The 13,727-nt window shown below is 37.9% G+C and overlaps 1 protein-coding gene across 11 annotated transcripts in view; it reads right to left on the reverse strand.

Annotated features, from left to right (window-relative positions):
- COL25A1 (collagen type XXV alpha 1 chain) overlaps positions 1 to 13,727 on the reverse strand; it is a 302,196-nt gene that overhangs the window by 25,204 nt on the left and 263,265 nt on the right. For 8 of the 11 annotated variants that reach the window (XM_066996430.1, XM_066996427.1, XM_066996421.1 and 5 more), the window contains 8 exons: positions 10,327 to 10,389; positions 9,473 to 9,541; positions 8,526 to 8,570; positions 6,462 to 6,506; positions 5,848 to 5,925; positions 3,350 to 3,373; positions 1,856 to 1,900; positions 116 to 160 (listed from right to left, as the gene is read on the reverse strand). In XM_066996430.1, the coding sequence (XP_066852531.1) occupies positions 116 to 160; positions 1,856 to 1,900; positions 3,350 to 3,373; positions 5,848 to 5,925; positions 6,462 to 6,506; positions 8,526 to 8,570; positions 9,473 to 9,541; positions 10,327 to 10,389 (414 nt within the window). The remainder of the gene's footprint in view (positions 1 to 115; positions 161 to 1,855; positions 1,901 to 3,349; positions 3,374 to 5,847; positions 5,926 to 6,461; positions 6,507 to 8,525; positions 8,571 to 9,472; positions 9,542 to 10,326; positions 10,390 to 13,727) is intronic. The other 3 variants (XM_066996426.1, XM_066996422.1, XM_066996428.1) reach the window with 3 other exon arrangements.

The following is a 13,727-nucleotide window of genomic DNA, read 5'->3' on the forward strand; positions in this document are numbered from 1 at the left end:
CAGCAACATGATAATGATCATAAGATTATGTAATCTAAGACACAATTTGGGATCAAAGAAATAATCCCCTGAAACATGCCATGGTTGCTCACATGAACCACTCTATGTGGTTTACCTGCTCCCCATCAACTCCTGGAACTCCTGGGGATCCTGGTTCACCCTGCAAAAGGTAAAGTGGAACTGAAATATTATTCCCTGATTGTCCCAGACATTAATGGAAACAACAGTGCTAAATTAACTAAATTAATCAATAATGTCTGAGATCAATAAATAGTCAAAATTAACAACAACAAAACCAGAGAACACCATATATACAATACCTGTATGTGACATTGAATAAATAGCCCTGCTGATTAGGCCAGTACATAAACTTTGGGTTGTATAAAGATCAGAAAAATATGCAAGAAAGAAAGAAAAAAGAAGAAACCCCAGGAGGCTGCTGAAGAAAACTCAATACATTGAGAACTCTGTCAGTTACTGGAATAAATATGGAATCATAGCCCCTGATATATGTAGGGCTGGAAGATACTTAATGTGGTCTTTCCCTGGCTAATATAAATCACCCAGGGAAGGAGTTCACATTCACAACATTGCCCTTTGCACTGGTCCCTGAATAGCGTCCTCCAAGGGAGCAACTTATATTGATGGGGATAGATTATAATATTGGAAACAAACTCCCGTAAGTTTGAATTCTGCTTTATGTCATTAATTTTGAATGGGAATGATCATCCAGATGAAGGAAGACAGCATATGCCCCAGTTCAACTCCTCTGTGTTTTACAGCACACTCTAGGCTGCAGAAATGCTTTGTGCTGTGTACAGCCTAATGTAGAAATCCATTCCTGCATGCTTAACTGTGTATTCCATTACCAGTTTTCACGTAGAAGAAAGGATGGTTTCTTATGATTTCTCAGAACAATTAACATGTATAATGTGATGTATTTCTATATGATACCATGGATAAAGCGTAAAATTCAAATGAATAGTATTGTTGTTGAAGAAACATGTATCTGCTATTGGAAGAGCTTAGAGCCACTGACAGAAGAAATGACAAATTCAGAATTTAAGAAATAGGAGAATTATCCCAACTAATGTAAAACCAATATAAGGGTCGCACTGTTTGCAACACTTGTGTGGTGTTGTTTTTCTTGTTTTTCTTTTTTTTTTTTTTTTTTAAGTGTAGGCAAATTTATTAAATTTTATAGAACAGTGCAGCATATGGTATTCATTGTCTCTGTGTGGGCTGCTCACTAACAGTTCTGGTACTACACACAGCCTCAGCCAGGTGGGGTTAGCAGGCTTGGATTTGCAGCCAGACTCCTGCCCACATGTGCGTGTTTTAATTTTTACAGAGATTAGAAAATATTGTGTTTATTTGGGTGGGCATCCCTGTAATATAAAAGCTGCATTTACATGCGCTTGTAGTGTGGCCAAGCAGCTCCTTGCACACACCATTTTGCCTGCCTCACTCCCACCCAGGCAGAAGCGATGTACAGGAGAGACTGGCTGGTTGTGTGGCTATGTTTTGCAAATACACAGGGTACACTGCAGCAGAAGCCCTGAGGATCAGCCTTAGTGCAGATCCAGAGGAAAGATGCTTCTGCCCTGTTTCAGTACCAACTAATTTTGCTGATTCTCAGCTGAGCATCTGTGTGTGGCAACAAATCAAAGCACCTGCTCTGGAAGGCTACATTTCAAATTGCCAGGGTGCAAAGCTTGAAGCCTGCCATATTCTAAAAAATTACAGGTAAGTATACTATACAGGAAAGCTCCAGGTACATGTGTGCACACATCAGTGAGAGAAACGGAAAATACCTCCACTCTTAAAATACAGCGGGTAAAATAAGGAAGATCACCTTTGGACCTTGCAGCCCTTGGGGTCCCGGTGGTCCTGGTGGGCCCTAAGAAGAAACACGTAAGCCTGTTAACTTTTAAATAAATTGCTGAAAGGCTTGGCATGTAAACACAGGCTGAATGTTAATATAGGTACCTTAACAACGTGGGTTAGATCACACAAGGGGAACCAAGACTTGTTATGAACAAGTTGTTAATCTATGGCAACTCTCAACAGGGGGGGTACTACTTAAAACTATTAAAATAACAGTGCACTTGATATTTTATAATAAAGTCCTGCTGCCCCCACTGATGAAATGGCAAAGCTCCTCTTAGTGGCAGGGAGATCAAAATTCACCTCGGCCACATTTAACAACATTCATGCCCTAATACAATACAATCCAAAGTGAGGAGAAATCTTCTACTGATTGCAAAGAGGATTTTGCTAAAAGATGCTAAGTGTTTTGGTGGATTCTCAGTGCTTCAGGAAATTGCTATAGAGAAAGTTGCAACCATTTCTTTCATTTCTGTCTAAGGCCGTGGATACAATATCAGGGTGATCTGGATGGTGCACAGTGGGTGGTGCTTTTTTTGGGGGGGGGAGGGGGGTTGTTTCTCTTAAGAAATAAAAATAAAAAATAAAAAAATCCCCTCCATCAACACAGTGAGAGTATTTGTACAGATGGGAAAATAGGACTAACAGATATTTTACAAAGAACTTGAAACAATAAGAAGGAAATTATTTGCTTATACCAAGTTTGGAGCTTTAAGGGAAGGCTGAACCTGAAATATCATAAGCATCTCTTGGTGTCAGTATTTTCAGAAGTTGCTTCTGGCCTAGTATGGCTAAACCTCCCATAGAAAACTGTCTGGGGTAAGAGCACTGGAACTGGAATCCTCTGCAGATTCAGGGTACAGGTACTTAAAAAATTATATTAATTTCTGAGTTCCAATAACATGGGACAAGAGAATTCCCCGTACTTGGGCTTTGTACTTAGCTTGACTTACAGTTTCCTGAGATGGGTACTTTTCATAAAATAATGTGCATCTGGTCTGAAAGCTCCCACATAAAGTTTGTTCCCAATCCAATCTAAAAGATCTTTATTTCTACCCTGAAAATAAGGTGGATAGAAGAAAATCATTTGGCACTCAAATCCTGCTTCTTGTTTTTGCTGGACCCCTATGCAGACACACAGAGATGAGAACATACACCAAGAAGTCCAAAGCAGTTAATCTGCCTAGATGTATATCTACAGAAATACTGTGCTCTTTATTTTCCTGGTCTCTCACATTAACTGAAGTTTTGCCATTAATTCAGCAGGAGCAGAACTGGGTCCATTGTTGAAGGGCTTTCAACAATGTACTGTCTGACAGGGGAACACTGAGAAAATAAATTAACGTCATGATGAGCTGGGTCAACATCCAATGAAGACATGTCCTGAACTGGCAGAATTATGAACATGCTATGACATAAAGGAGACATTCTACAACACATTAAGTCATGCAATAGGAATTACCGTGACAGTGAGGGTGGCAATCCTCTGTTGGTAAAATGTATTAACAAGAGACACCGTTACCAGAGTTGAACAAGTATATAAATTGTTCTGCCTATTACAATTATTATCTCTACAAAACCTATGCTGCATCTCAGGAGACATCATGTCTCCAGAAAATAAGAATAAAGCCATGTTATTTTTAACTCTCAGTGTTGTATTGACTGTTTGGACTCTATGGGAATCAGGATTTTACATACATGAAGATTGTAGATTTCTGTAAAATTCAGGAGATCAAATAAGTGATGACTAAACAGTAAGATCATACAGAGAGTCTTCCAAAAGATTTTTAAACACTAAGAAAAAAAACTCTTAACAGATAGCCTTAATAAAATATCTTTTGCATTTCAATATATTTATGGAAATATATGAAGAAATTTAAAAACAGTGAAAAATTCAGTTTACGTACATATGAAAACCTAAAATAAACATTGCAAATTAATGTTAGCATGTTCACACAGACAAGCTCATTTTCATCAGCACACTCAGATTTTAATATCTAAAGTATCTGATCCTGTAGTTCCTACAAAGGCTAAACTCTTGCAGATACTGCCTTTTGCCTTAGGAAATTCTGAAGAATACTCCCGAAGAGCAATTTCAATTGAGACACGTTTTGTAACTGGTCCTCCAAGTGAAAGCCACATGCACTCAGCAGGGGTCTTGTTCAAACTATGAAGATAATTTTAAGATCATGATTTTCAGTGCTGATGGACTCAGATGTCTTATTCTGCACTGACACAGGAAATTGAGCAGGAGGCACACGGCAGAGTAACTAAATTGTTCTGAAGCTTTTAGGCTGCTTGATGATTTATTGCTAAACTCTGAAAAAATGCAGACAGCTCAGATCTTGCAATCTCTTGTGAACTTCTTAAATCAGCAGGACAAATTCTGTGCAAGGTCACAGTTCACTGCTGAGCACTGTAAGTGCTCATTACCTTCTATGGGAGAAGCTGCAAATCTCGGAGCCCTTAAGAATTTGGCACCAGGAGACTTAGGAATGGGTGCTTGCCATCTGAAAGGACTGAGGTGGATTTGGCAAGTACATTGTCAACTGATCCTCTATAATCTTACTTACACCATCCTTGCACAGACATTGCCATCAATATCAATTATTTGTTGCCCTGGATCAGAAGGTGATGACATTTTAAATGATTTACAACAGGATAAGGGCCTCCTAATCTGTTTCAACCACTGCAATAGGCTTTAGTCCCTTATTCAGACTTCTTTATGTGCTGCAGCTTTTCTGAGATGCTCTTACACAGCACTTGAGAGTAACATTGATTCCAGTGTGAAGATATAAAGACAGTACACAGGAGATACGGGGGCTAACGTCTCTGGTAAATCTGCCTGATAATACGCAACATTAATTTCAAACTACTTCAGGGATCTAACTCGGAGAATGATTTAAAGGACTGAGAGTTGTGTGTTTGAATTCCCTGAAGAGTAAACCAAATGAGATGGGTATAATGCAGAGCCTCAGAACATGTCTGTGTTGACTTCCCCATAGACTCCACTCACAATGAAAGCGTGGGTTTAGCCTCAACAACATACAGGTTTTTAGATTTTACTAAAGGCAGTGAGATTTTTTTATTTTCAAAAGAGTCTTGAAAACCAAATGACTGGCTAGACATCTATTCACTCCCACCAAGTAAATGCAAGAAAAAGAGTTCAGAGGATTTAGTGAGAAAATGATCAGATGCACAATGAGCCAAATTCTGTCTTCAATTGCACATAAGCAAACCCATTCATTTTGGTGGAGTTATACTGCAAAGAATTTGCATCTGACTATACTGCAATGTAAATCACCTTGACTGCAATGACATATGTCACCTTGATACTTTGCTTTTATGCAAACACTCATTCACTCTCTTTGTAACCCCACTTTAATCCTCCACACTTTTGTGCACACCGGTCAAAACAGGTTTTCTAGAAATGCACAAATGGGAAGACTGGTGCTTAGTCTATTTAACATACTCAAGTTGCTGATTGAATCCACAGCTTGCTAATGGAGCCATGTGACATGCTTTCCAAATCTCAAATATTCTGCTGTTTGCATTTTATAGGAAGAAGAGAAGGAAAAAGAGAAGAAATGTCAATATTACACTACTTGAACTGAAAAGCAGATGCTTCTGTTGAACCTATGTATGTGGTTTATTGCATGAATTCAGCACTAAGCACCACATCCAGCAATGAATCAGCTTTATCCTCATTAGATGATGTCAATACACTCTATAGGAAATGCAACTAATTCACTCAGCTAAATTGTATCAAGGAAACAGTTTGTCTTACACCAAACAGCAACTCCAGTTTCCAAATACAGAAAGAGATCCCTAATTAATAAACTCAGCAAATCTTTGGGGAAGAAATTGTTCTCATTGCTTACACAGAAAAGAAATACAATGATGTCAAACTGCTTTTGACAGATCAGTCTAAGCCATTCCGGCATTGTTAGGTTTACATACCTGAAGAGCTTCATGAATATTGCCATTATAATCAATTATCTCTGTTGCACCTTGATCACCCTTCTGTCCAGGTGGCCCCTGTAATACATTTTCCATAATATTTTTTGAGACACCTGCCAAAGACTACTCTAGATACTTAACTACCAATGCATGCTTTAGCTTGATTATTCTGCACTGAAATTTTGTTGTATTTACAACATATTACTACAAACCACAACAGTTAGCATTAAACAAAAGATTATTTTTAAAGGAAAACAATTAAAAAATAAATATAAACATACAGGTCACTAAGTGAATTGTGCTGCAGTGGGAGAATAAATAAATGAAACCCTACGCTTAAATACTGAAGCAGTTCCGACACACTAGTTTTGTATTGGCTGTGAACTATGTCAGAACATCTGGCATGTAACTTCCTGCCCATGAACTGTGAACAGCGCACTGCTTCAAACAGTAGTAGGGACTGTAACTCATATTAAAGGCCAGTTAACAACACACATTCCACCAGAGTCAAGTGGCCAATTTCACTAGATTAACTGGAGTTGCTGCTACAATTTCAGTTCATGGTGTAGACTGAATTTAAGAGCATAAAGAGCTGAAATGAGAAGTAGACTTACCCTGGGACCTGGAGATCCTGTGTCACCTCTGTCACCTGTATCACCCTATGTAAAAGGGATATTTGAGAACAGATATGATGTCTGACAGTATATTAGGTATTCCCTTTTAAATATGTTTCTCCTAAATAAACTTTTCAAGTTTAAATGCCTCTAATTATTAATAGAATGCGAATCTCAATTACAATAGAAATTCCTTAAAAATCTGTGTAAGTGACAAGCTGGACAACAATGTACTTGGTTCTATGTGAGTTGTTACTGTGTGCTGTAGTGGTATGGAATAAGAAATACCAAAGACTCAATAGAAGACAGATGCCAATTACATAATCAATGTAACTTCTCTATCTTTATCACACTATTATCAAAAGCTATAAGAAATAAAGCCAGAGAAATAAAATCACTATCTGAAGTCTGAAAGTACCCAGCAACTTCTTCAAAGGTGTGTTTCAAAGTGCACTAACTTTTCTTTCTCTGATCATGACTCCACTAAGTCTCTGAACTTCCCCGGTCCAAGTCCCTGCCTCCCCTACTAACACGTTACTGTCAGCATTAGAGTCCCTTTACTCCCTCACTGTGACAGGTGTAAGATCTTTACCATCTTGCATGCAGCTTTTTCCTCCTGGCTGTTAGTAATATGTTTCAAGTGATGTAGAGAATTTAAAATATGCTTGCATTCATAACCCAACATCCTTTGACTATGATTCATTTCACTTCACGGACACTTTTATAAGCAGGTTCTTAAATTTGTATATTACTCAAAATGAATTTGGCTAAATACTGCATTCTTGCTCCTGTTAAAATCTATAGACCACTGGTACGAAGTTAGGGAAGAATGATTAATTCACCAGTGGTAATAAACAAAATCAGAAAACAAAACTTTCATGGGGTAATGAAAGAATAAGGAGAGGAGGCTGGTGGCAGGACATAAGCAAGTTTGTGCCATCTGCCTTTCCTTTCATTGTTGCCTTGGCAATATCTAGTAAATGTGTCATTGGTGTTGCTCAAAAACGAAGTTCTCAACTACTAGGTTGACTTCTCTGGTCCAAATTTTCAAGACAGTTAGGCCTTTTCGATAAAATGAAAATTAGAAGAGATATCTATTTCTGGAGCATTTGGGAAGTGCCCAGGAACTGAAGGCCAGTGAGAGCCTGATTTACTCTTCTGTTTTCACTCTGAAGTGTTAATCCCCTCATCAGCTCCCTCAATTTACCAAGATTTCTTTTTGGTGGGACACTTACTTAATCATATCCTTAAGCATTGTGAATGGGCTGTTATTCAAGGACCTTTCAAGTACTGCAACCAGTATCCTACCAGCCTACAATATTGTCTTATCATCTTTATTCTGACAGTAGACTCAAGAACCACCTGAACAAATCTATTTTCATTTTGCTTTGCCTTCACAATATAACACAGAAGATTCTGCAGTGAGCACAGAATTTGAATAGCATATGAAATATTACAGAGACATATTTTCTCTCTCTACATACATGTGAATCCACTGTATATAGAGATAAAGGGTTGGATGGATAAGTAGATAGACATAAAATAGAAATAATAGTAATAGTAATAAAAACACCTTTGGTTAAATAGTTAAAACAGTAATGTAACCTACAAAACTTGCCTTTGTAGCATTTACTGGCCAGCCTATTTCAGCCTGAAGTCCTTGGAATATTGCTCATTCCTAACCCACCAAAGTTTGGATACACAAAATTATTGCAAAAACCAATTGAGTCTCCACAGACATAGCCAGAAGTTGGTTCCTGGCACGTGGGCGAACTAACCCACATGAGTTATACAGAGAGAAACCAAGTGGCATTGGGAAAAGCAGGGCAGAGTGAAATAGATGTTATAGTAAAAGGAAAAACTAGAATCATAGTGTTTGAAATACAGAGGACTCAATTCTACTAGCTAAAATTGAAAGTCAGAAGGTTTTATTTATAAAGAACACTGCAGAATCCACTACAGTTTCTTTTAAAGAGATAAATGAAGTTCCTGTGAAACATCATAAACTATCATAAATACCATTGTGTTAATCACTCCAGGTAAGAGAGTTTTGTTACTACTGACCTTTGACCCTTTTGGGCCTCTAGATCCAGATTCACCTGTTTTCCCCTGTTCGAGGGAAGATGGGAGATGGATAGGAGAAAAATGATAGAGGAATGGGAGTGCAGAGAAAAAGAAATTAGTAATGACTTAGTATGGAACAGCAAAACCACCCCATTTCATACGATCAGGATCACGAGCCTCTAAAGCCACCAAATTTCACAGCACCCAGAGTAAAATATTCTTTAACACCAGCATGCAAAGGCCACAGATTCCATCCTTCCAAATGAAAAGTAGTATTGGCATTAGTAGATATCATTAACACCGGTTTGCAGGAATGACCTATGTCATTCCATAGCTTCTGAAAAATGATATCCGAATCGTAGAGAAGGTACTTAATTATCCTGAAATAAAGACATTAAAATAAAGTATTATCACAATTTCTTTTCCCAGCAGTTTAGATGAATATAAATTGGCTGGCCAAGAAGCACAGAATCTGCCTTAGTGTGTTCAAGATATATTAGGACAGGAAAACTGATGGTTTTGGCTCAGTGGAAAATAGTAAGACAACCCTAAAAAGTAGTTAGAAAGATCTCTTTCTTACAGAATTAGAAAACAGCATGCAAAATGGATTTTCTCTGCAATTAATAGCTACAATGGTCAAAGAGTTCAAACTTTGATGCTGAAAGTTAGGGACGTGAAGGGCGGGACTTTTGCTGATAATAACTTGGCCAACTCCATGACAATGTACATAGGTAGTGTCATTACTTTGTAGACCAAATAAGAGTCCATTTAAGCTGCACTTCCACAGCTGTGAACACAAAACTGCCATTGTATTCTGGACTAGTGCATTTGACATTATTTTTATTTAAAAGCTCATTCACCAATTTTTCATTCTGCTTTTCGGTATAAAAAGATGAGTTTGTAGGTTTAAACCTAACAAAACATTTCCAATATAAAATCAGACTGACCTTTAGTCCAGGAAGTCCAGGTTCACCCCGCTCACCCTTCCCAGGTGGGCCTGCCTCTCCTCTGTCACCCTGTGGAAACAGATACACATACATCAGAAAATAATGAGCAGTTTTCACACAGAACTAAGTCAGCATGGTCAAAGAAACCAAACCATCAGAAGAAAACATTTTTGAGCTCATCTACAACTTTCAATGAGTTGGGGAACTCTCCACTGGGTAAACACAGTAATCTCAAATGTAAAAGAACAGCGCTTTTCTGAATTCCCAAACTATCATACCTAACACAGGTTATTTGTAGGACTCACAATGTTCTAACTTTGCCACACAGTAGTTTAAAAAACCTGCAAGAAGTATTAAAAAATATCCCTTTTTAATGTATCAGTATTTTCAATCCAGCTTGTGCTATCAAAGTTCTAATATCTGCATGCACATTTAAGCTTTTTTCCTAAAAACGGTTATGAAAATATAGTTTCTTCATACAGGCATATTCTGCCTCTTGAACAAATGAATTCTGGGATGCTAACATTAAAAAAAGGCAACTGATGAACTTAAATTATGAATGGTTGTAGAACATGCCTTTGCATTGTTTGAGGGCATCACTACAAAGATGTGTATTTCACAGCACAGGTCCATGAACTATGACTTTCCACATTTCCAGGCACTGTAGATAGCATATTTTAAACTGAACTTTAGATTTCCTGTCCATTTACAAAAATGGATTCTAAGTACTTTATTCATTTTTGGATAAAAGATTTTCACACCATTAGCACAATCTCAGCTTCTAATACATGCTAAGTTGAATTTGACTCTGGCTCTAAGGACTTTGTACCAGAGCATTGACCAACTACCCTTACCTTTGTTCCTGGCAGCCCTGGCAACCCAGGTTCTCCTTGTGGACCAATGAAACCTGGTTCACCCTTTAAAAGCACAGCATGAGAGGAATGTTAGATTATTTATTTAGCAGTACGCAATTACAGTAACACAAGTTTCTTTTGGATAGTATTTTCCCCGTATTGCTTACAGCTCTCCTGCTGTGATGCAACAGTTATATAGACATACTTTTCAATATGGGCAACTTTCATCAGCATAAATTCTTATAGCGAGCCATCACACGGCATATGAAACAAATGAAGCAGAAGTGTCACACATTGTTTTTTTATGAGGTTAAGGACAGTTCATTTCAGTCATGTTTTATGAGGAAGAGAATGGTTGGGCAGACGGGGTGATGGGATGACAAAGTAATGACAAACAGAGAGGCCAGATGGTACTGTTGCAATGCGTTTTCAAAGGAGGTTGTTAGCTGCATTATCCCAAAAAAAGCAGATCAGAAGTATGATGCATCACCATGGCACTCTCCCTCCTCATTCTGACAGCAAAGTACTTCACAGTTCTCCGCATCCAGACAAATTCTCTGGCTGAGAACAGGTGGGAAAGAGCCACAGCTCCTTATTCCCTCTCTGTCCTGCCCCCTTCCTGCCCATTAATTTGTACGTACATAACAGACAAATAGCAGGAGTCAAGCTGAGTTGCAGCACATGCAGCATTAAGCAGGGGAGTAAATTATTTTTTTGTTTTGTTTTAAGCTATCTCCATGGCTGAAGAGGGACAGTGGAAGATTAATAAGCCATATGTTTTCCTTCACAAACTCTCCTGGACAAGGTTTCCCGTGATCTAATTTTGTCACATAAATTTAAATCAAGGAAAAGATTTGCCCACGAGCTACTGTAAATTAAAACAACAACAACAACAAAAAACAGTAGTATAACCAAATTAATAAAGATTTATTTATAAGCATTTTAACAATATCCCTGAATTTAATGACTACAAAATACCCATCAAATGCCTCTTTAAATAGCTAAAAAGTCGGATGTGTCATAATCCTTTATTGATATAATTACTGACAACATATGGAGACAGTAAATATAAGCAGTTGGACAACGTTTGTCTTCACCTCTTCGCCTGCATAGAAATACAGATACGCTGCAGTGAGTGAGCACGTTAGCAAGTGTTCTTGCACGTTTGTATGCACTCTAATCAGCAATCCATCGTTAACAGCTCACGCAAAGGAAGTCCCTAGCAAACCAGAGAATTTTTTCCTCTGGCTATATTGAGGACCATAACAAGCACTCAGCGACCTTAATTTAGAAAAATCAAAAATATAACTAAATAACATTTTCTAACATGAAGTTCCAGCTGGACATGGTTCAGCACTGCTATATAATAACAAAGGAATAAACTGATACAAACATGTCAAAGAGAAGCACATTTTTGATGGCATTAGAAAAAAAACCTACGGTTTATATAAACATTTGTATCAGTGCACACCAGCAAGAGCAACAAAAGGTTGCCATTGCAGATGGAAGTGCTTTAACATCAGTAAATAGTGAAGAATGTAGCTGCAACCATTTATTTTAGAATGAGAAGGTGCTCAGCAGCTCCAGATTGCTTTAATACTGATTTTACCAGGGCTCATTTCTTGGCCAACTATTTATGACTTCAGGCAGAAGAAACATGCAGTGACTACGCAGTTCAATCTTTTCAGTGATAAGGCTTAAAGTGTCATTCAGAGGTTGATGCACAGATGCAAGAAAAAGGTGCTTTGCAATAGCAAGCGGAATTGATAACGAAAGAAGCTGGCAGCTTAATTAGCATAACTAGAGTACAGATCTTACATGACACAACTTTAAAACATTATCAAATGTGGAATGGAATAACTAGTGTGTCAGTAAAGAGTAGGAACTGACTGGCAGAGTAGCAGCTCTTCTGAGAAAGGCTTGGGGGTTTCAATGGATGCTAAGTTGAACACGATCCCACTGTGTGTTCTTATCACACATAAACCAAACTGCCGTAGGTAGGACTTGGTTACATTAAGAAAAACACGCATCTCTCCTTCTGTTAAAATTAGCACTGCCATTGATATGTGAAATGTAAGGAAAAAAGTTTCCTCTCGGTGAGGCATGCTTATGTCACTGTAACGGAACGGCAACTGAGAGACTGTCCTGATTAGTTCAGCACACAGACATGATGTTTGAGCCATAGAGGAAATCTAGGTTAGGAAATCTAGGACTAAGTGTTTTTTTTTTTCATTTTAAATACATGACATTTGCTATTTAGCTGGCCCACAGCTGCAAGAAAGTATGAATAAAAGCCTACTTGGGACTGCGCTTGGATTTGACATCATTCTAGCTCTGGCATCTCCTGATCTCAAGTCTCTTGCTTAAGTGAACTCAGAATTAGCTCTAAACAACTGTGAAGCACTGAAAGGAATGCAGGGAACCAGAGTAACCAAGTTTTACAACACTTTACTAAACATCTCACTACAGATTCTTCCAACAAAAATAAAATTTTATCTGGTAGGAATCTACTACAAGATTCTTTGCCAGCTAAAACAGGAACAGGGAACCCAAAAACTGGAAAAGTTAAACAGGTAGGTTGTGAAAGGAGGTTAAGGAATTCCCCCATTTGAAATACAGTTTGACAGCTGTACAAAAAGCCATCAGCAAGTGATGACTCCTCATGCATTTTGGTTTAACGCTTTGGCACAGTTATGAAATAACAGCTTAGAAACCACCACATTGCACAGGAAGTCAACAAGATGAATCTCAGCATTTAAACTTCACCTACTGTGAGATCTTGGAGCAATTTGCAATCATACAGCACAGGCAACTTGGTATTCAATAAAATAAATCAACAAGCTTGTGAATTGCTTCCGTTTTACAGGAGTGATTTGTTATCATTTAGGAAGGAACAAATCTTAATGGCTTGAGATGTTAATATTTTAACAGACTAAGAGCCTACCTCTGAGCTCATTTTCACTCTCAAATATTTGTCAAATGTAGAAATACATTTTGGACAACAAATTATATGCTGCTTTTTGCAAACCTTCTTAAAGTTAATTTCACTTCTAATCATAAAATGTCTAAAGTAGAAAAGGGCCCTATAATGGCATGCTGTGCACCTAGCTTAATGTGAGCTCCATCAGAATTAATAGCAAAAAAATACCTTGTAATTTACTTCAGAGGATAGTCAATTTTTTTATGGGGATTATTATCTAGACATATTCATAACTGGTTGTTTCATGATGATCAAAGCTTTTAGGGGCTGAGGCAAAGACTAGCTTTGATATGAGAGGTTGACCCTCTCACGACACGTGGCTCACTGTTGCTGTCTTAATTTTTACAGAACCTGTAATTGGCTAAAACTTGAACTTTTGTTCAAAAAGGTGCAACAATTAAAATTCTACTTGCCATGCTGA

The sequence above is a fragment of the Anser cygnoides genome, chromosome 4 (genome assembly GCF_040182565.1).
Source record: "Anser cygnoides isolate HZ-2024a breed goose chromosome 4, Taihu_goose_T2T_genome, whole genome shotgun sequence".
In the NCBI taxonomy this organism is placed as follows: Eukaryota; Metazoa; Chordata; class Aves; order Anseriformes; family Anatidae; genus Anser; species Anser cygnoides.